Source organism: Panulirus ornatus, chromosome 66, assembly GCF_036320965.1.
Source record: "Panulirus ornatus isolate Po-2019 chromosome 66, ASM3632096v1, whole genome shotgun sequence".
Lineage (NCBI taxonomy): Eukaryota > Metazoa > Arthropoda > Malacostraca > Decapoda > Palinuridae > Panulirus > Panulirus ornatus.
Genome location: NC_092289.1, coordinates 17806834 through 17829139, shown reverse-complemented (window position 1 = coordinate 17829139; position 22306 = coordinate 17806834). Strand labels below are relative to the sequence as shown.

At 47.5% G+C, this 22306-nt stretch overlaps 1 protein-coding gene across 2 annotated transcripts in view; it reads left to right on the top strand.

Moving 5' to 3' along the window:
• The window catches only part of LOC139746945 (uncharacterized), a 42895-nt gene extending 22643 nt beyond the window's left edge, over positions 1 to 20252 (top strand). The window contains exons 1-4 of one of the 2 annotated variants that reach the window (XM_071658641.1): positions 10625 to 10756; positions 12746 to 13124; positions 16267 to 16590; positions 16916 to 20252. In XM_071658641.1, coding sequence (XP_071514742.1) covers positions 10742 to 10756; positions 12746 to 13124; positions 16267 to 16590; positions 16916 to 17475 — 1278 coding nt within the window. In that variant the 5' untranslated portion in view covers positions 10625 to 10741 and the 3' untranslated portion in view covers positions 17476 to 20252. Of the gene's footprint in view, positions 1 to 10624; positions 10757 to 12745; positions 13125 to 16266; positions 16591 to 16915 lie in introns of those variants that run through there. The other variant, XM_071658640.1, reaches the window with a different exon arrangement.
• The last annotated feature ends 2054 nt before the right edge of the window (positions 20253 to 22306 follow it).

Below are 22306 nucleotides of genomic sequence, written 5' to 3'. Positions count from 1 at the left end.
ATCTTCACCTTAGCCTCCACAAGATAATGATCAGACATCCCTCCAGTTGCACCTCTCAGCACATTAACATCCAAAAGTCTCTCTTTCGCACGCCTGTCAATTAACACGTAATCCAATAACGCTCTCTGGCCATCTCTCCTACTTACATAAGTATACTTATGTATATCTCGCTTTTTAAACCAGGTATTCCCAATCATCAGTCCTTTTTCAGCACATAAATCTACAAGCTCTTCACCATTTCCATTTACAACACTGAACACCCCATGCATACCAATTATTCCCTCAACTGCCACATTACTCACCTTTGCATTCAAATCACCCATCACTATAACCCGGTCTCGTGCATCAAAACCGCTAACACACTCATTTAGCTGCTCCCAAAACACTTGCCTCTCATGATCTTTCTTCTCATGCCCAGGTGCATATGCACCAATAATCACCCACCTCTCTCCATCAACTTTCAATTTTACCCATATTAATCGAGAATTTACTTTCTTACATTCTATGACATACTCCCACAACTCCTGTTTCAGGAGTATTGCTACTCCTTCCCTTGCTCTTGTCCTCTCACTAACCCCTGACTTCACTCCCCAGACATTTCCAAACCACTCTTCCCCTTTACCCTTGAGCTTCGATATATATATATATATATCGCTTGTCCATTTCGCTGTAATACTTCAAGTCTTCTTGTCTCATAAAGTGGACATGTTGGACAAGCAAGTCATGAAGAGCACGTGATGATGATGATGATGATGATAAGGTGTGTAGCCAAGCGGAAGTCTAACCAGACAGCCTGGCGACGTGGGTCGACCATACCTCCTGGGAGGGTGGGGTTGTGGTAACTCTACCAGCCCTCCTGGGGTGGTAGCTCTACCAGCACACACACACACACCTCCTCTCCCTCCCTTGTGGTGATAGTATGCACCACGACCACTCTGCTTAGTGTGGTAGGGGAGGCTTGAACTCCCCCTCTCTCCCTCTGTGGTGGTGGGGAGTGACAGAGTCAGTCACGCTTTGGACGAGACATGGTCGGTGTCTTGACTTGCACTAGACGCCTCCGCCTCCCTTACCACACAGCTGACGTGAACAGGTGGGGGTTATTGTCAGCAATTCACAAAGAATTGCTGTTGCTTCTGTCGTGGTGAAGACTAGCATATTCCCTGACGTATTAGCCTCACCCAAAAAAGATAATCATAGATAATGCAATCGCGCGCAAGACCGGATCTTTTTTTATCTAACACTGTTGGCTATTTATAGCCACCTGCTTGTTTTCTACCAACAGGTGTTGAGGGGGCGGGAGGCTACCAGCTCCTAAGGGGGATGCGTGTGGGGGTTTGTTGCTGGGGGAGAGAAGGGCTCCTCCTTCCTCCAAAGAGGAGAGATAACATCTGCCCAGACTTCTACCAGCGAGCAGGGCTCTGGGCTCGTAATCACACTGGACGAAACATACAATTTAGCCATCAATGAATGACTTTCACGCGGGCGTAGGAGGGAAAAAAAAGTGACTAATGATAATCGGAGAAATGAATGGAGGAGACGGAAGGTGGTGAGTGGGTACCCTTGCACCCACACACACACACAAACACAAACACACACACACACACACACACACACACACACACACACACACACGTTTTTAAAAACATTTCGATGACGCAGACAGTGTAGTTCTTCGAAAATCAAAGCATCCAGACGACATGACATGAAATTAAGCAAGAAAATTGTTTGATAAACACAACGAATACGTAAAGCACATATATATAGCATTAGAGCAGGGGTTGGGTGGAACACGAAGGCTGAAGACATGGTCAATGGAGGAAGCATCGTATATAAGTCAAATCGTATGATGGCTGAGCATATTTCAAGAGATGAGACCCCCACTAGTGAAATAGTCTCTCTCTCTCTCTCTCTCTCTCTCTCTCTCTCTCTCTCTCTCTCTCTCTCTCTCTCTCTCTCTCAGCGCAGCACCGACAGATATAATGAGACTCACCTCTTTTCCTCTGCACATCACTCGCGAACCCATATCAGGAGGCTTTCATGTTTCTTTTTTGTTTGTTTGTTTCGCGCGGGACATCTTCGCCCTCTTCTGGTAGTGACCTGGTGAGGAAGAGAGGCAATAATCACTTCCCATCCGACCACAGAGTCCTGCCAAGGATTCACACACACACACACACACACACACACACACACACTCACACACAGACGACCTTGCCCATACATTCTAAATGACCGTCGCACCATTGCCATATGACCGGAAGAAGTTCCTTCTCTCGTAGGCTATGAATCTCTTCTTATCGAACATATAAATAAGGATCAGTCGAGATACGGTAAAGTGAAAGATGGTATATATAGATCCTTCCCGGAAGGGGATTGAGATCTTTTCGAATACTTCGTCGGCGGAGCAAACAAGTGAAGGTGGCAACAACAACAACATACGTGAAGGGCTTTAGTGTCAAAAGACTTGTTGGGGAGTTTTAGGTCCGTCGCTGTTCCCTGGGGCATCCGCAAGTGAGACCAGTCAACCATACCACCACCACTACCACCACTATCCCGTTAACGTACCATCCCTGCCCACAACACCACAGTGACTTTTCTCGTGTACGCATATCCAGTTGCGGTGGTAATTTTCTTAAGTTCAAGTTATGTTTGAGGGGGCCGTGTTTGGATACATGGATAACCACCACATCTAAACCTTGAACACAATCTCAGCCCACACACACACACACACACACACACACACGTACTTCAGAGCGAAGCTCCGCCACAGTTAACCACAACCACAGCCACAACCACAACCACAACCACTCTTAGCCTGCCTCACAGCATTTGCTCCCTCCTCCCTCCTCACACACAAACAGGCGGGCTTGCCTAACCTTTGCTGACCCGCTGCTTGCTCAACGACCGCCTCTCCAGACAAGCACACGGCTCTGCCCCTCCTGCCTACCAGGAGAAAGCAGGTGTTGCATATTACTCATCTAATAACCACGTCAGAGAAAGGAACTCCGGTATATTGTCAACTTTCACCACGTAGCATTTTACCCGTATCGCAACTTCGGCCAGAAAGTCTTCCCCTTCTGGACGTATGTCAGGGGCATCGAAGTGCAGTCTCGAACGTGTTATTGACCGTCGTGGGAAAGCATTTTTTTATTTCTTCTCTGTTTTCCAGTCACCAGCAAGTGTGGAGGACTAGGGATCATGCTCAGCGTGTGTCTCTCTCGTGTGTGTGTGTGTGTGTGTGTGTGTGTGTGTAGGTGGGTGATCAAAGAGCTTTGTCTCTGTGCGGTTGAGGAGGACGTCTTGTTCCCCCTGTGTGGGAGTGTTTGTTGGGATCCTGGGGTGTGAGGAGGAGTGGTTGGGGTGGCGTGTGGTTGAGATGGTCTGGCGGCAACCCGTCGTGGAGGTGATCAGGGCTCACCACACACACACACACACACACACACACACACACACACACACTTTCCTTCCTACTTTCTTTTGTGGTGCGGGAGGCCAGGCGAGAAGGAGGGACTAGTGAGGGAGGGAGGGAGAAGCCCCAGGGGGGTTATGGCTGAGGGTAGGAGTTGACCTGCTGGGGACGTAGACATTAACTACCCTATTCCTCAGGTCCCTCCACAATAAATACAAAAGGATGATACTTGGACAGGTTAACAGGACGACCTAAGATCACTAAATTTAGGTGTTGCTCGCTCATTGTGCTCATAGCTTCGTCCACGAGCCATACGCCTGAAGAACAAAACTCCTTTCATTACAAACCATTTTTAGATGAAGCGTCCTGATGAAACATAAGGACTTCTGGCAAACCAAGATTTGATTCCTGGTTACCTACCTTCAGCAAACACAGCGCCACCTGCAACACAAGTCCCCAGTCTTAAATACGACGTCCGTGCGTAACACCTTTAACCTCCTGAAACTGAATATTTTTCGTTACATCCTCGCATCTCGAGGCACACTGCTTCCTGAAACTGGGCAAGACGCACGCCACCAGAGCCTGAGACGGGCGTGTGCACCATGACTGTCCGCGCGTCGGGGGCAGGCGCGGCGCTACCAAAGATGGTTGTTTACACGCCACCAGTAGTAGCAGCAACAGCAGTTCGTACCCAGAGAGAGAGAGAGAGGCGGAGGCTGAAGGAGGCTGGCTAACCTTCCCTGTAACGTACCGACCTCCACCCCCACACACACACACACACACACACATACACTCACCTAGACAATTACCGCCAATTTATTTCCTTCATCAACACCCTCGCACACCCCCTCCCTCCCTCCTCCAAGCATTTAGCATGTCTTCACTCGTTAGCTCAGCTCTCTCTCTCTCTCTCTCTCTCTCTCTCTCTCTCTCTCTCTCTCTCTCTCTCTCTCTCCGTTATCACTGCCACGATGACCAACCCCCCCTCCCTTCCTTCCCTCGCCTCCTCTCCCGTCTTATAGAAGTCTCCTCAGTCATCCGTAATTTCCCCTCAAGGCCTCAGTGTTCCCTAAACCCCTCACAACAACACAGCTCACAACAACACTACTCTCGCACCATTAGTATCCTCTCGAAGGTACAATGTTCTCACACTCTGAATCAAACAGTGCAGTCGCTCCCGTCCCATACTTTGGCAATTTTCATCCTTTATATCCTCAAATATCGTCACAGTTCCTTCATTATATATATATATATATATATATATATATATATATATATATATATATATATATATATATATATATATATATATAATCTTTCCTCTATCTCCTCTGATGATGTGATATTACACGAAAGTGCACTTGGGAACTTATCGTATTTCATTTTCCCCGTGGACTCATAGGAATATATATATATATACATATATATATATATATATATATATATATATATATATATATATATATATATATATATATATATATATATATGATATCGGAGGTATACATGTATACGTCACTCATAAATACATGTGAAAATTCAGATTTGGACTTCCAGAAGTTTCACCAGGATACATACACACCTTCCTAGAATGTTAACGTCCCTACGTCACTTGTGGTCAGGGGTTGTGGGGTGGCAGTGGTGGTGGTGGTGGGGTTGGTGCTACGAGGTAGTGGGGTGAGAGGCAGGTGGCTAGGTGTATCCTAGACAAGTGGCTATGTGCCTCTAGTGGGAAGTTATGCGTCCCCTAAGCATGTGGCTAGGTCTGGTACAGGTAGGTGGCTAGGTCTGGTACAGGTAGGTGGCTAGGTATAGCCTAAGCTAGGTGTATTACATGTAGGTAGCTAGGTGGGCTAGGAGTATAAGTAGGCCCACATACACTGAAGTGTACCCACATCTAGTGTAAACCCCAGCTACAGGTGGCTAGGTATACCTAGAGCCAGGTGGCTAGGTATACCTAGAGCCAGGTGGCTAGGCGTAACGCGTCCTCCCGTCATTACAGCCTCCCCCCATCCACCCCTGTCTCTCTCTCTCCCCGACACACACACACACACACACACACACACACCTGCTAGGTCAACCTACACTTTCACTACCCACAACACTACTACTTCTCCGTTCACCCCCACCCCCCCACAACCACCCTAAACATACCAAAACCCCCCCTTTCCCCATCCCCCCATCTTCACCCCTCCCCCCTTTCCTTGCGTCTCCTCCATCCCCCTCGAAATCCTCACTCGTTTTCATCATTCTTATCACCTTTCCTCTGTGGCATCATTAGAATCATTTCTGTGTACCAACCATCTCCCCAAACCTCTCGTCTTTGTCGTCGCCCCGTCTCTCTCTCTCTCTCTCTCTCTCTCTCTCTCTCTCTCTCTCTCTCTCTCTCTCTCTCTTTTTCTTTCGTCCTCCTGACGCATACCGAAGCACGTGACCATCTCCCATATCATCCCCCCCCCTACGGATTTCATAACACGGTTTCGGTCCACACGAGAGAGAGAGAGAGAGAGAGAGAGAGAGAGAGAGAGAGAGAGAGAGAGAGAGAGAGAGCCAATCGTTTTTGCGCGTCAATCTCTCTCATATCCCGGTGCGACATGTGTGCGAGAGAGAGAGAGAGAGAGAGAGAGAGAGAGAGAGAGAGAGAGAGAGAGAGCCAATCGTTTTTGCGCGTCAATCTCTCTCATATCCCGGTGCGACATGTGTGCGAGAGAGAGAGAGAGAGAGAGAGAGAGAGAGAGAGAGAGAGAGAGAGAGAGAGCCAATCGTTTTTGCGCGTCAATCTCTCTCATATCCCGGTGCGACATGTGTGCGAGAGAGAGAGAGAGAGAGAGAGAGAGAGAGAGAGAGAGAGAGAGAGAGAGAGAGAGCCAATCGTTTTTGCGCGTCAATCTCTCTCATATCCCGGTGCGACATGTGTGCGAGAGAGAGAGAGAGAGAGAGAGAGAGAGAGAGAGAGAGAGAGAGAAGAGAGCCAATCGTTTTTGCGCGTCAATCGCTCTCATATCCCGGTGCGACATGTGTGCGAGAGAGAGAGAGAGACACTAGATGGTGGCGGCGCGAATGTAACAGGGTCGCTTGTCTGACCAACTCCCTGGATGATGATGATGATGATGAGGGAGGAGCCAGGAAGCGACGGCTGGCGACGCCTCTCTATTTCCTATGGTCACCAGGAAGTCTGTGCGTTCGGCTGTACATGCGTCAAAGCCCCGTCACCCCCCCCAAACGCGAGAGCCTCGCGCGCGCGCACACGCGAGCCTCCTACCGTTTTCTGTACCCCCCTCCCTACTCTGTCTCTCGCCGTCTCACAGTCTTTCGCACGCGCCTTACGCAATGACTGTGGCTTTCTTGTGATAATAATCAACGCATTCCAGACGTTTTCTGTACTTGGCTCACACTAGGTCGAAAAGTGTCCGGAGTCCCACGCCTCCGGGCGTAGAAAGCAAGCGGCGTCGTTACCCACGGCTGTCGAGGCGCGCAAGAAACGGATCATCGGCGCGAAAGTCGGCGTGCGGGTTTTTTGGCCGCTTGTCCACTAATGCCGCCGCTGCTGCTGCTGTTGTAGCTGCTGCTACTGCTGTTGTAGCTGCTGCTACTGCTGTTGTAGCTGGTGCTACTGCTGTTGTAGCTGCTGCTACTGCTGTTGTAGCTGGTGCTGCTGTTGTAGCTGCTGCTGCTGTTGTAGCTGATGTTGTAGCTGCTGCTGCTGCTGTTGTAGCTGCTGTTGTAGCTGCTGTTGTAGCTGCTGCTGTTGTAGCTGCTCTGGCGACTAGCATTTCGGCCAGACAGCTGGTAATCTCCAGCGCGCTCTCGTCTGTCTGGTAGATGTGTACGGACGAGGGTCTGGTAGCTGGTAGATATAAATGTACATGTACAGAGGTTGTCTGGTAGATGGGGATGTGTGTGTGTGTGTGTGTGTGTGTGTGTGTGTGTGTGTGTGTGTGTGTGTACACTATGGTCCAAAAACGTGGCTCTTCCTCGCTGTTCTCTTGACTGGACCAGTGAACTACCTTGAGGGAGTGGGGGGAAGGGGGAATAGCCCTTGCTGGACCTATGGACCGTCAGCTGGTACACCCACAGCAGTTGGTACACCTGGACCAGCTCTCTTACACTCACTAGGACCTGTGGACCGCCAGCTGGTACACCCACAGCAGTTGGTACACCTGGACCAGCTCTCTTACACTCACTGGGACCTATGGACCGCCAGCTGGTACACCCACAGCAGTCGGTACACCTGGACCAGCTCTCTTACACTCACTAAGACCTATGGACCGCCAGCTGGTACACCCACAGCAGTTGGTACACCTGGACCAGCTCTCGCACACTCACTACCGGAACTTTCTGTTTGAGGTGATGATTATGTCTTGTGTCTCATTTCGCTTCAGCCTCGACCCATTCATTTGAATCAGGCGCATCAGACATACGGTTCGTGGCTCAGGAAGAACGCTCCATTTCACCCGCAGGTGTGTCACACCTGCTACAAGGGGAGGGGAGCTTGAAGAGGGGGAGGTGGGGGGGGGGGGGGTAAAACACCTGCCTTGTCAACAGGTGTTGTACTACGTCTCCTGGCGGAGGGTGGGGAGGTTGGCTAGAGGAGGGGTCAAAACACCTGCCTTATCAACAGGTGTTTTACTACGCCTCCTGGCGGAGTGTGGGGAGGTCGGTCGGCTGGGTGGGTGAGTGAGTGAGCCAGGGTGGTGGGAGGGTAGGACCTCCTGCAGGAGACAGAGGACATATGTACTTCCTTCACCTCCAGCGGCGACGCCTCTTCGTCTCACCTTGTAAACATGTCACGTCAACAATCTCTCTCTCTCTCTGCAGGTCGAGTCAAGAGGCGTGAAAGATTCTCTCTCTCTCTCTCTCTCTCTCTCTCTCTCTCTCTCTCTCTCTCTCTCTCTCTCTCTATCTATCTATCTATCTATCTATATATCTATCTCTTCTTCGATACGGATTCCGACGATGTCATTCATCTTGTGACACTTTTACCTCTCTCTCTCTCTCTCTCTCTCTCTCTCTCTCTCTCTCTCTCTCTCTCTCTCTCTCATTCGCGAGACCTCGAGACGGACGGATGCCCTCATAATGGGGTCCGTCTGGCATTGGACGGACCCCAAGGAGGGGGGGGCGAGGGAGGCGGAGGGAGGGAAGGGGGAGGCGACAGTTCCACCGTGCCCAAGGCCGGGCGACTAAAACTAAACTAACTGGTCCCGGGCAGCGCGACTGTCTCGCCGGGGAGCTTAACCGCGCCATACACCACGGGAGAGGGCGGGGGGGGAGGGGGCTGGCCGAGACACACACACACACACACACTACACACACACACATACGAGGTAGTTCCCCCCCCCCCCCCTGAGAGTCTCCAGATGGGGAGGAATGGACTGGACTGCCAGACACGAAGGGACGCCCCAAAGACCTCCTTACCCACCCACCCCCAAACCTGCTGTCTAGGAGAGAGAGAGAGAGAGAGAGAGAGAGAGAGAGTCAGTCATGAAGCAAGAATCATAAAAGGCAGACACACGGAAGACTTACGAGGGTGGGATGGGTAATATGGGTAGGGTTTGTGTGTGTGTGTGTGCGTGTGTGTGTTTTGTGTGTGTTGTGTGTGTGTGTGTGTGTGTGTGTGTGTGTGTGTGTGTGGGCCCCGCCAGGACTCTGGGGAGCGAGCGAGTTACTCGCCCGGGCTATAAATAGACCCAGCGAGTGACGAGCGACTGCCGGACACGGAGTGATTTACTGATGACGACGATGACGACGAGGAGGACGAGGAGAATCGTCATGTCCACTTGCCCACCCTCCTCCTCCTCCTCCTCCTCCTGCCTGACCTTGAAGCGCCGAGTGCAGCAGCGGGAACACCTGCGACGACCACACCTGCACAGGGAGGGAGGGAGGAGGTGTTTCTCAGCTGCCTTCAAAGCTGACTTTTGGACTGTGGGAGGGAGAGACAACTGAACGCAAGACGGAGCCGTGGTATTAATAGCTCAAAGAGAAAGTACACGCATGAAATTTCACCCTATATATATATATATATATATATATATATATATATATATATATAGTTCTAATAGCACTAAAGAGGAACTTTCTTGGGGAACTGACGATTCGTTGGTGATTTGCAAGAGCAGAACTTTGTGAAAGGGGGGAGGAGGGTGGTAGTGTGGTGGTGTTTTGTGTGTAACTTGTCGCTGATTGGATGAATTTAAGTGAAAGTTCGGAAGGCACGAGGCATTTGGCTCGGGAGGCTTGTACGAGGTGGTGAAAGTACGTGCCAGAAGAACTTCCGAGACCTTCCGAGACCAGGGTTTCAGAATGAGCGTTGAGGAATGGCTCCCGCTGGCCACGACGTCCACCCTCCCGCCTCACCCAGCGTCTGTGTTTTGACTGGGTCTGTCAAAAGGGGTGATTGAGTGTGTGTACCTCTGGTTCAGTCTGTGAGTCTTGCTTTGGTCTGTGAGGGACTGACTGACTCTGTACCTCTGTCTGTGAGTCTTCCTCGGGGTCTGTGAGGGACTGACTGAATCTGTACCTCTGGTTCTGTCTGTGAGTCTTGCTTTGGTCTGTGGGGGGTGACTGAGTCTGCACCATTAGCTCTGTCTGTGAGTCTTGCTGAGTCTGGAGATACGGCTCCACCTATGTCTGTGGGTCTGGCTTCCTCTAACAGACCGATTAGGTCTTTAGGTCTATCAGGCCTTTGGGTCTTCACTTAGGTCTATAAGTCTGGCTCCAGTCAGGTCTCCGAGACTGGTGTTCTGTGGACAGGGTCTGGCATCGTACAAAACAAAGTGCTGAACAGGGTCTACCACAGTACACAAGGGTCCACACAGTATACAAGAGACCTCCACACTACACCAAAGACCATCACAGTACGCCATGGACCACCAAAGTCCACCAGGATCCACCACTGTACAACAGGGACCAGCACAGTACGCCAGGGACCACCAAAATTCACCAGGGACCATCACAGTACACCAGCGACCACAGTAGCAAACCATGGTCCACCACAGTACACTAGGGTACACCACAGTACACCAGGGACCACCACAGTACCAGACAGTAGCGACTTCCTCTAATGAGAGGTAAACCCAGTTGGACTTCCTGGTCAGGTCGACCCGCCGCCGCTGGGTGGGCCAGCCAGCCAGCCAGCCAGCCACCTAGTCGTGGCACGTCGTCGCACTCCTTCGGGAGAACTCTTTATGTGGTTCGCGTCCTTCCTTCCGGGTCTCAGGGCTGGAGGAGGCCTTGGCCACGGGTATATGAGGGGCCACATCACCTACTCCGGCTTACTGAGGAAGCAGAATCAGCCACTCACACACACACATATACGCAGGCACACAGAAGGGAACCATGCGGCGTATAAATGTGAGTTATGTGTTCGAGGTGTTTCTGTGCCGCGTGGTATAACCCCTAAAGTGTTCTCCGCCAGGGGAGGAGGGAGGTTAAGCGCTCATCTTCCGACGCCCCGTGAAGACAGCTCTACCTTCTCTCTTTTCAAAGACTGACGTTTATCTACTGCTGTGGTGATGAAGCTACGTTCCTGTTCTGTTGCTGGGGGTTATTCTCTCTCGTGTCCATGCGTTGTCTTGCGAGGGAAAGAGCAGCTGTAGTGTCGTGTGTGTGTATGGACGAGGGCGACCAGCGTGAGGGATGGTTAATGGTGGCTGCGTGTGACACCCAACAGTGTTGTGATACTTGAACAAACCCCCTCCTCCTCCGCTAAACCCCACTCCACACTCACTCGCGACACCTTCTTCATTTTCTTATATCTTGTCTCCTCTAATACAAACCCTGCATCTCGTGAGGGGTGGCGTGCGAGCGTGTCTGTTGCCTAGCGATGTGGCGTGCCGACTCCTGCCTCAGCCAGGGTCGACCACTCTTGGCCACGGGGGCACCGTCCTACCCCCAGCGACCTTAGTCCCTTACTCTCGTCGTCTGGAGCCTAGCTCCGCCGGCCAAGCGCACAGTGCACGTACAGCAGCTTACATCAGTATACTGGTATATACGAAAATGAAAAAAAAAGGGATGAATATACACCAAAACTGGGAGAGTGGCCACATTATCCTGGTTGGTGTAGAATGCCCAATGACGGAAGCCAAGCGTGAGCCGCGTCCTACCCGGGTTGGCGCCTTTTGAGGGTGGGAGACACCTGTTTTGAAGGACGCCTTTGATGGCTACCTGGCTACGTCGTTCACAGTGAGGTAGTAGGGGGTTGTGTATCCCTGACGGGTGCAAAGGCCCCCAGCAAGCCGATATCAGAGTCAGTCAATGGTGCGTTATCTCACTGTACTGTCCATCCGTCTCTCTCCAGAGAGAGAGAGAGAGAGAGAGAGAATGAGGAAGACCCAATGGCATGATTAATTTCCAGCGATGACTGGCAGGTGGGACACACTAGTCTTACTGCCGTTCCTTAGACTATAACGTGTCTTAAAATGTTCCAGCAACATCAGAGGCGAATTCTCGAGGATATGATAAAATGTTTATTTTTCTCGAAGAGTTTTGGAAGTCACGATCTATTTTTTACAGCTGATTACATAAATACGCCGAGTTGGGAAATACGGTAGAATTATATACATATATAATAAGGTTCAGTTATCTATGTATGGATCAAACTTGTTTTAATACTGTTTGTCGATGGACACGACCGTATGTAGAGCCAGCTGGGGAATGCTGATGATCCCGTACTAGTTGATGAGGCCGCTGTATCCTGATTGGCTGAGGCTGAAATGACATATCCTTTTTGGCTTCGACTTGTAATAGAACTGTCCGTATTTTGTCCGATTTACATCCAAGTCTGAAAGTTTCTCTCGTCCTGAATGTCTGTTTTATGTTTACTTTTGTCTTGCAAACAACACCCAGGTATAGACAGTTTATGATTTTCTAATTCAGGTTATTTGTATATTTCATTATTTGCACTCACACTGATAATAAGATGCTAAACGTAGGTTTCTCTGTACATGCCTGTTCACCGATGCCACACATTTCACCAAGTTGGACCTAATTTCTACTTTTCAACCTCCAACACCACGTCAGATTTCAGTAACCCAAAGTCAAATAAACTTTTGTTCCAGTAATCATATTCTGCAGGTCACGTATCTCAGTACTTCTCTTTGCAAGCTTGGCCAAAGCCTAGTCTCTCTCAAAGAGACATATAATCGCCAATAGTTCATAAGCAACCAAAAGAATACCTTGTGGTTAGACTTTTATCTTGTGATCATGTTATTATCTCTATGTCATTTCCTCACCACGACAAATACTGAAGTTCTTGTATATACTATAATATACATTATCATGGATCGTGTGCGCGTGCGTGTGTGTCGCTAAGTCAGTGTGTGATTGTGGTTCTCTTTCCAGGCAAGCTTGATGCTGGCGATGTTCGGGGTGCTTGTGGTCGGGGACAAGCCGCCCACTGGACCTCAGCTGCACCACTTCACCGGCCAGAGCGGCTATGACAGCTTCGGCCAGAGCGTGGCTCCCGCCCCAGTCTACGGCGGCCCGTCCCACGACATCGGCGTGGGACATCACGGCGGTGGCGGCGGAGGCGGTGGCGGGGGAGGCTATCCTCCGCCAGCCTACCCTCCGCCCCAGACATACCACCACACCACCTACCAGACGCACTACGTGGCCGTGCCGCGCCCCAGGCCCCAGGGCGGCAAGGGCAAGGGCAAGTACAACCCCCTCAAGGAGCTGGACAAGATGATCAAGGACGCTGGCAAGAAGTTAACCAAGTTCAGTAAGTGACCTTTTTTTCCCCCCACCTCCCTCGTTCGTGGTCTTATGAACTTTGAATTTTTCTGATTATCAACATTTCTCAGGGCCTCGGGAGATGAGGTAACTTAACTAGTTCTTATGACATTTTTTTTTCTCTCGTTTGACGTTTTATGACGTTTTCTTTTAACTTTTACTCTGTTTCTTTCTGTCTTTTGTTGACGTGCCATTTCTTCATCGTCTACAGTCACCAAAGGCTTCAAGAAGGATGACATCAAGGGTCTGGGTCACTACAGGCGTCCTTACCCAGTTTATCATCCTCGCCCTGTACCGTACCATCCTCCACACGCCTCCTACGCCCCTCCGCCAGCGTCCTACGGCCCCCCACCGGTCCTACATCACTAGTCCTCTCCCTATACCTCTTTCCTGAAGAGCTGCTTAATGGTCATAGGGAGACTGGACCCCAGTACCGCCTTTTCCTGAGGTTAAGGAGGGGGGGGCGCGCGGCGCTTGTGAACCTGAGATCCTTCTCTCGGAGTGCAGACCACACTGCAGCCTCTTTTTCCACTCATTCAGCTCTGGTTTCCTGTTCACTTCAAGCCTCAAGATACGAGTCTCCATCTCTTCCTTGTTGATATTTCCATACCAGGCCAGTGCCATAACCCAGGCCCAAGCGGGAGACTTACAAAATCGCCCAAGCTTGGAGCGATCCTGTAGCCTCGCTCACCTGGGAGCGATCTTGTAGCCTCGCTCTGCTGGGAGCGATCTTGTATCCTAGCCATCATGACATCGGCTCACGCTAATCCCTAACTGAACCTCTCAATCATTCATTAAGCTTTACATGATCACGTGACGTTGTTGTCTGCCTTACAGTTGGTGTCAGGAAGGGTACAAAACAATATTCAAGGTCCATCTGACCCTGATATATTCAACGTCTTCGAACCAGACAACCCCCCCTGGCTTCGGCAGCAGCATCGCCATCTGTATTGTTCTTCCACGAAAACCTGTGTCTTAGATGTCTGATTTAGTCCACACTTCACATCCATATTTATCATTATTCATCTCATGTATATTCTTAGATTCATTATGTATCAAGTCTTAGGTATTATATGGACTGTTAACAAAAGTGTTCTATATTTAACGTATCAATACATCACCTCAAACATCGTATTTAAATATTTTTTTCCCCTGACGGCTTCTGTATATATAAAACTCTCCTGCTTTACTCTCCCTGACTCTGTCCACAAACGAAAATACAGAAAAAAAAATATTTTGCTTGCACCGTTCAAAACAGAATAAACATCTCGAGAAAGTGTTTAGTTACACATCTCAATATATTCCAAAATATCTCTCTCCTATTACCACCTACCTCTCTCTCACCCCAGCTCCGTAAATCTTTCAGAACCTCATCTTCACCCCAGACCCACAACCACCTCAACCTCACCTTCCCTGTCACGTCATTTTCCCAGCACACTCATTGTCTCTCGTCCCATATACGCTTGCCTTGTCTCGCCTTACAAACCTTTCTCCTCTCCTCGCTCTACTTTCTACTAGTCTTGGAGTCTTCCTTACTTCTGTTTCCAACCTCATGCTCACCACAACTTCCTCGTTATCACTACACCTTCCTCATGTTCACTACACCTTCCTCATGCTGACTACACCTTCCTCACGCTCACTAAACCTTCCTCGTTATCACTACACCTTCCTCACGCTCGCTACACCAATTCTCAAAGCTTGTACATGGTCACACATCTGCTCCAGGCCTCCCTCCCTCAATAGCCGAAAGTTGTGGCTTGCTCCGTCATTCAAAACCGTAAATCAGTCAGTTTTCTTTTAAGAAAGAAAATGCAGCTACATAATTAAAAATAACTCTATACCATCGGGTATTATCACAAACCTATATTCTGTATTACATAGCACATTAGCAAACTATACTGCGAAAGACTTTGAAATGGATGGTAAACAAATCACACATCGGTAATGATTTAAAACTAATGCATACGTATATCTTACTACTTTAAGTATAACCAAGGATTTTACGTCCAGCTTAAACACAATGCTCGTGTAAGGTCTGTTGAGGAAATAATAAACTGAATGACCCTAGAGTATGCAAATGTACTCTTAACAACTATTTATGGTAACACGTACAAAATGATGCAGAGTAATTAATCATGAAGAGCATTGAAATGATACTAGACAGTTAGACTGGCTAAACAATATTAAGAATACTATACTATCTTACTTTTGACAAGAATATAAATGTCGGATATATTGAGAAATACATGATATCAATGGAACTCAATAATCCTCATAATTTGGTTATAAAATAAATAATCCCCATAATTTGGTTATAAAATAAATAATCCCCATAATTTGGTTATAGAATTAATATTTAACAAAATGCTGGACTATACTGAGGTACGAATATGAAAAGAAAGCCATTTGACCTTCATACTCCATCTTACATCCATACATGGACCCTCCATATAGAGGTCTGATTGATTAAAAAATACAAATACCTTGCTTTTAATAACCTTCCTCTTGGCGAACACCTTCATCCTGATAAATGAAGTCACCAAGATTGATAGCAAGAGTTTGAAAGCCCCGTCTGGTTGCACAAACTCTGGAGTAATAGCATGGTCCAAATATCCCTCACTCGTATTCCTACTTCCATGGTACAACAGCGAGTCCTATGCAAACCTTTCTTTATATGACGTAACAGAACAGGAGCAATGTTGCCAAACCCACATCGTGGAAAAGCCCCTAAAACTTAACATTCACTCGCTCTGCTTTGCTATACACTCTCTTCCCTTGACCCTGTCATTCCTCCCCTCTAAAACACACACACACACACACACACACACACACACACAAATTAAGTCCAGGTATACTTGTTGTCCCTCTGGCTCTCGAGCCGAGATGGGATGCCTGGGATCAAGTTATCCTCGGAAGTACAGCGTTTATTGGATGTCTTACGACGACGCATGACGCACCCGTTGCGCCTGTGTCCAGGGAAACGCTACCGCACAACCTCCTGTGCTGCCTGACTTTTTAAGCGTCTTGACTCTCTCTCTCTCTCTCTCTCTCTCTCTCTCTCTCTCTCTCTCTCTCTCTCTCTCTCTCTCTCTCTCCCTGGCGACTGACTGACTCCTCTCGTCTCCCTACAGTGAGCGACTACATCGACTACAATGTGGACGACTCGTACCACGAGCCCAGCTACTCCTACGCCGCGCCTGTGACGGGCTACGCCGCTCCCTCCCCAAGTTACGGAGCCCCGCCCCAGTCGTACGGCGCCCCATCTCACTCCTATGGCGCCCCTCCGACATCCTACGGTCACACGGAGTACCAGACGGCATACGTGCCCGTGGCTGTGCACTACGAAGAGGAGGAGGAGGAGTCCTTCGGGAAGAAGCTGGCAAAGGGATGGGCCAAAGCAAAGGAGCAAGTCTCAAAGTGGGAGAAGGAAGCCTCTAAGAAAATAAAGGACCTATGTAAGTTTACGATCACTGCGAAGTGGAGTAATATAATGTTGTCCAGAGTGTACCATGGGAATACCATGTTACGTTACTCTTAGTTTACCATCTAAATGGGAATACCATGTTACGTTCCTCTTAGTTTACCATCTAAATGGGAATACCATGTTACGTTCCTCTTAGTTTACCCTCTAAATGGGAATACCATGTTACGTTACTCTTAGTTTACCATCTAAATGGGAATACCATGTTACGTTACTCTTATAAATGGTGGTATTTGGTGATGCTGCGAAGCGCTACAGTGTTACAGTTTCTCTCACTATTTCTCTCTTTCATCCTACAGTTACCTACGAGGAAGAGGAGCCCGATTATATCTACTACGAGACTCCCGTCCACTACGGTGGTGGTGGCGGCGGAGGCTACCACGCCCCTGCGCCCTCTTACCGCGCCCCCGTGTCTGTCGGGAAGGGGAAAGGCCTTGGAGGCCTCGGTGGCGGTAAAGGGAAAGGCTTGGGTGGCGGTCATGGCGGCGGTAAGGGCTTGGGTGGCGGTCACGGCGGCGGTAAGGGCTTGGGTGGCGGTCATGGCGGCGGTAAGGGCCTGGGTGGAGGTCATGGCGGTAAGGGCTTGGGTGGAGGTAAAGGCAAGGGCGGTGGTGGTGGCGGTGGTTTCCACGCCCCGGCACCTAAGCCCATCGTCGTCAAGCCCCAGCCATCCTACGGACCTCCTCCCACCTCCTACGGACCTCCTCCCACCTCCTACGGACCTCCTCCCTCCTCCTACGGACCTCCCCCGACCTCCTACGGCCCTCCGCCGACCTCCTACAGCGCCCCGAGCGGCCCCGTCCACCACGACTCCGGTCCAGCTATCCACCACGAGGAGACGTCGTCCTACGCCTCGTAATCCGAGCTGTGTCAAAATATTAGCTTCGTGCTTACTCGTTACCCATTTTCTACTTCCTCATCCAGACCTTCTATCCCCCTTCACGTCCGCTACACCGCTACAGCTACATAGCTTGGTAGCGTTGTCATTCACCTTCTGGATGGGCCGCCAAAGAGGGAGCCTGGCGCTTCCGTGGTCCATGGTTGTGATATTCCAAATTGCTCTCTAAATCATTCTGGGCTTCTTTTTTTTATTCTTTTTTTTTTTTCCTCTCTGGAACATATGTCTCTGCCGAGACGGTGCTGTGTTCCCACCAAGGGTCATCCCTGGCCTGTAGCGAGGTCGTGCTACGAATGTTTTCCTTGTACAAAAGATGAACCAGTCTTGCACCGTACTGTTACCTTCACTCCTCCCCTTCCCCCACCCCAAGCTCTAGTGATAGATGCCTTCCTCGGTGTTTATAGATCATAGTGTTTGTTAGTCCATAGGTGTGTTGTATATTATAGATAGAGAATTGCGTGCTAAAAAGTTTCATCTTGCTAGTCGAGATCTGTCTGAATGAAACTTCTTCTGACTGTACTCTCCTCATGTTGAGTATTGGCCTTTCAGATGTTCTGTATGATCCTACTTTTACTCGTACATTATTTTTTTTTTTTTTTTGACTTATTTATAGGAAATCCTTTTTTTGTATTGCTTGTTTTAAGATGACATATTTCCATTGCCTATCGTGACGCCAAATTTGTAGAGTAAGGCCTTGTGAGGGGGAGGAGGCGTTGACACCAGTGTGCAAAAAAAAAGGAGCACCCCACCCTCCCAGAATCTCGCCTGGCATCAGTCTGTCTTCCTCTTTGCATTCCACGAATTAGAAACACGACCATTTTAGCAAGATGTCTTGCTCTGCAATGTACTCTCAAGCTAATTGCGGCGACTTAAATTCTACCAGCCTTTCGCTGAATAGTGTTTCGGCTATTGCCATCTCGAGGAAAGGGACCTGCCCAGCCGAAGTCAGCCTCTTTGTGTGGTGGGAGAGAGAGAGAGAGAGAGAGGGACACAGACACCAACCCTACCCTAACCTCTTCTTATTAGGCTTTACTCAACATTTTGGTAAATCAGCTCTACTTGCTGAAGCTCATAGTCTTGAACGGCCATTATGATATTGATAAAAACAAAAAGAGAAAAAATTTATCCTTTGTGCATTTATCTTGTCAAAATCTAATCGTGACATCAACACAGTATTAGCTCAACTGGTGTCTAACCCCCTTACCCCCCCATTTTCTATTCCTCCTTCACCAGCGTCATATCCTGTTCTACCATTTGTCTCAGTTGTGAGGCGTAGTTACATAAACTACATGTAATACAAAAGATGCGATTTGGTACACTATGTGATTAGACTTGCAAGCATTTTATCGGCACAAGCAATGGCTTGTATAACAAGCATAGTTCAAAACTTGCTTTCCTGCTTGTATGCGAGGAAAGCGATCACTTGCAATTATGCAACATTTTAAAAGGTTATTGTAATGACATGGATAATCATTCTGAAAGTTGTAAACATTAACTACAAGAGTCCAATTACGAGTGTACTGAATAAGGCTAATGAACAGGGAGTTATTTTTTCCCTCCCCCACCCGCACCCCTTCCCATTTTGAACGTATTCACATTTGACCGATGCGTTTGTGGAAAAACCTACGAAATCCAAATCAGAAACAAAAATGTGGTATTAGTCCGTGAACGTCCCTCACCTGTGGTATTACAGCCTGTAGTGGTGGCATCGGTGATTTGTCACCTTTAACAATCAGTTTTCCCATAGTTGTGTTCGTCCTCGTATGAGAAAACTCGTTTCCTGCTGGCCCAAAACTGCCCAGGTGGTGGTCGAAAACTTCCAGGACCTTGCTCAAAACTCACATTTTATGATGAGAAGGGTTCCATAATCCCTTTACTGTTCTTTTAAGGCTTTGAAAAAAAGAACCTCCCTTCACCTGTAAGAAGAAGAAAAAAAGAGCATCATTGTTTGTTTATGTAATCCAGAGTTATTTTCATACACATTTCAATTAGCATCTGGATATGTCCTTTGTTATTGTATACAGATCAGCCACTGTGCGTCGCTGGGAGTATATAAGATATGGTGTGTCGACATGACATGATGATGATGATGATGTGGTGTGTCGACATGATGATGTCTGTTTGTCTGTCTGTCTGCCTCCATATGTTAGTACTGTCACTGTCACCCATGGCTGGCAATCCTCCCTGAGACTGCAGGAGTGCTGGAAAGGCCATCAACACAGAAGAGATTCTATGTCACAAAAGTCTTTGATTATCATTTCCCTTCGGCCTCTACTCCATCTTCGTTCTCCAGACACCAACAGTCACCATGACACATCTTTTTTAAGAACAAATAAAACGACGCCTTTTAATCAATCAAGAAAAATCGAAACAACACCTTCTTTTGACCACGAATATATATAATATTTTTTCCTTCTACACCCTTTCCCAGTATCTCCAAACACCTATTCACGAACATCTCTTCACTCATAAAACAATACTTTTCAACGATTAATACTGCTTTGTCTTTGGTAATATACCCACTTAAAGTAATGATCGATTTGGACTGGAAAAATGGAAAACAAAAATTTTAAGAAGACTTTTCCGGCACCCCTGCATGTGCTGCCTCAGGAGTTACCTCATAGCGTACCATTAAGCTTGTAGATGATAGTCTTAAGTACGTACTCAGCATGATGATGTGAAGTACACATGTTTCTGTGTCTGTTCTTGTTTCATTAATAAAGGCCTGTTCAAGTTTACATTTGATATCATTAAGTTTTTTGTTCTAAATACCTAATACTGTAGAAAATGGGTAATTGAGTGAAATAATGACCCTATATTTCAGTCACACATGCTTATATAGATAATCAAGAATGACTTACTATATAATGGGGTAGAGTGTACAGAGTGAATCACTTGACAGAATAACAGAACCTAGGAATTAAGTAGGAATTTAGACTACATTCGTAAATCTAAGCCAGTGCATATCATGAAATCAACAATGAATCAATCAACTTGCATTTTACGAGAATCTAATGCTAACACATATGTAAGACGTGCAACCAGTGCTGCTTAATACGTAAATAATATTCCCAATCAATTTTTTTTGCATTAACTGAGACTCCTTCCCTAAGTAAATTAGTGAAAATGCACAATTTCAAAAACTGATTTTTCAAAGGCGGCAAGCCGAGGCAAACTTGTATTTTACAACTATTTCACAAATCCCTTACTTTTCAATGATCTTAGATGACAAAAAATACATAAGATAACTTTAAAACATACAGACATATCAACAGACTATGCACATAATCTAAGCCATATTGTTTAAGGAATAGATTCAGAAAACCAGAGGTCCCTTCACAAATCGTTTTCTCTAAACCTTTCACCTGAGAGAGTGGATTTCAGGCCTAACTTTCTAAAATGGCTGCGGTTCAAAGCACAATGGGTGTCCTAAGCAAACATACATCTCGTTGATTTCCTCACATGTACAAGTTATGAAATGAATTCTGGGCACGACATCTGACTCGCAAAACTGCATGATGTCAGAAAAAGCGTGAGAGTGAACACTGTGAAAGGAACAGTCATGGTCAGAGGATGTAAAGTTCTCACACCAGTCGCCCCTCTTGACCAAAGCACACAGGTACATCCAGGGAAAAAAAAAAAAAAGACCTGGGAAAGACTACATTACATCCCTTGTGCTATAATGGACGTGCCTCTCATTTACATACATTGTAGCTGAGAGTCTACTTTCTGTTTCATTCCGTGTGGTAAAAACCTAAGCACCTTTTAAGGAGACAAACCTACCCTAAATAAGAGATAACACTCCACCACCTTGCTATATCGCTGTCGGTATACACTGTATTGTTCCACGGCCGGTCCTTGCCTTTTCTAGGGACCCCATCATCTTTTAAACTACCCCTTAAATCACGAGTTTAAGGGAAGCTAGGGGACAGGCCCCAAGAAAAAAAGAATTAGGGTGTCTTGGACAGCATTTCCTGCTTTCTAAGTGCTGTCATGTAAAGGTTCGTGACTAAGAGGCTGTCTTAGTGGGCTGGGGCATTACGCTCTGAGTGTATAAGGAGGAATGGCCCTGCATTGTTCAAATATACATTTGTTCTGCTGAAACATGGAGACCTTACTAGCAAATTACCGATAATAAAACACCTTCTATGGCCCCCCCTTGCATATAAACTCTCTGGGACTGAGTCTCCAGCATTCATATATAAATAACCGTCACAAATTCCTGTATATCTTACCAAAATTTCTAAACTCCAACTATTACCACTGTCCGTAAAATACCTGAAGCAATTATGACACATCACTACACTGGCCTACGTCTTACAACGTCACCTACAGTAAAAGATAAACCAATGACCGTCTTCAATCATCCTTAATCCTACTTTGATCTTGTTAGCGTTTCCGTACAATGGAGAAACTTGCAATCTATTCTTCCCCGTTATTACTTAACGGAAGAAATTATTTCTACTCTCCTCTTCATATCTCATAAACAAGGAAAAAAAAATTGGACTACGTCTATAGACTCTCACTCCCAATTGCCTTACTCATTCGTTCTCCCTAAATACATCTATCTATGAATTTATATATCTTTCCTGAACCTCCTTCCTCACTTAAACCTTTATGGCCGAATGTATACTGTCTCCCTCTGCCAGGCTGTAACTTGTATAAAATCAATACAACCCTTTGGTCATGAACATCAATACAACTCTTTGGTCATGAACATCAATACAACCCTTTGGTCATGAACATTAATTCTAACCACTCATAGGCTAAGCCAATTCTCTTCGCCTTGGTT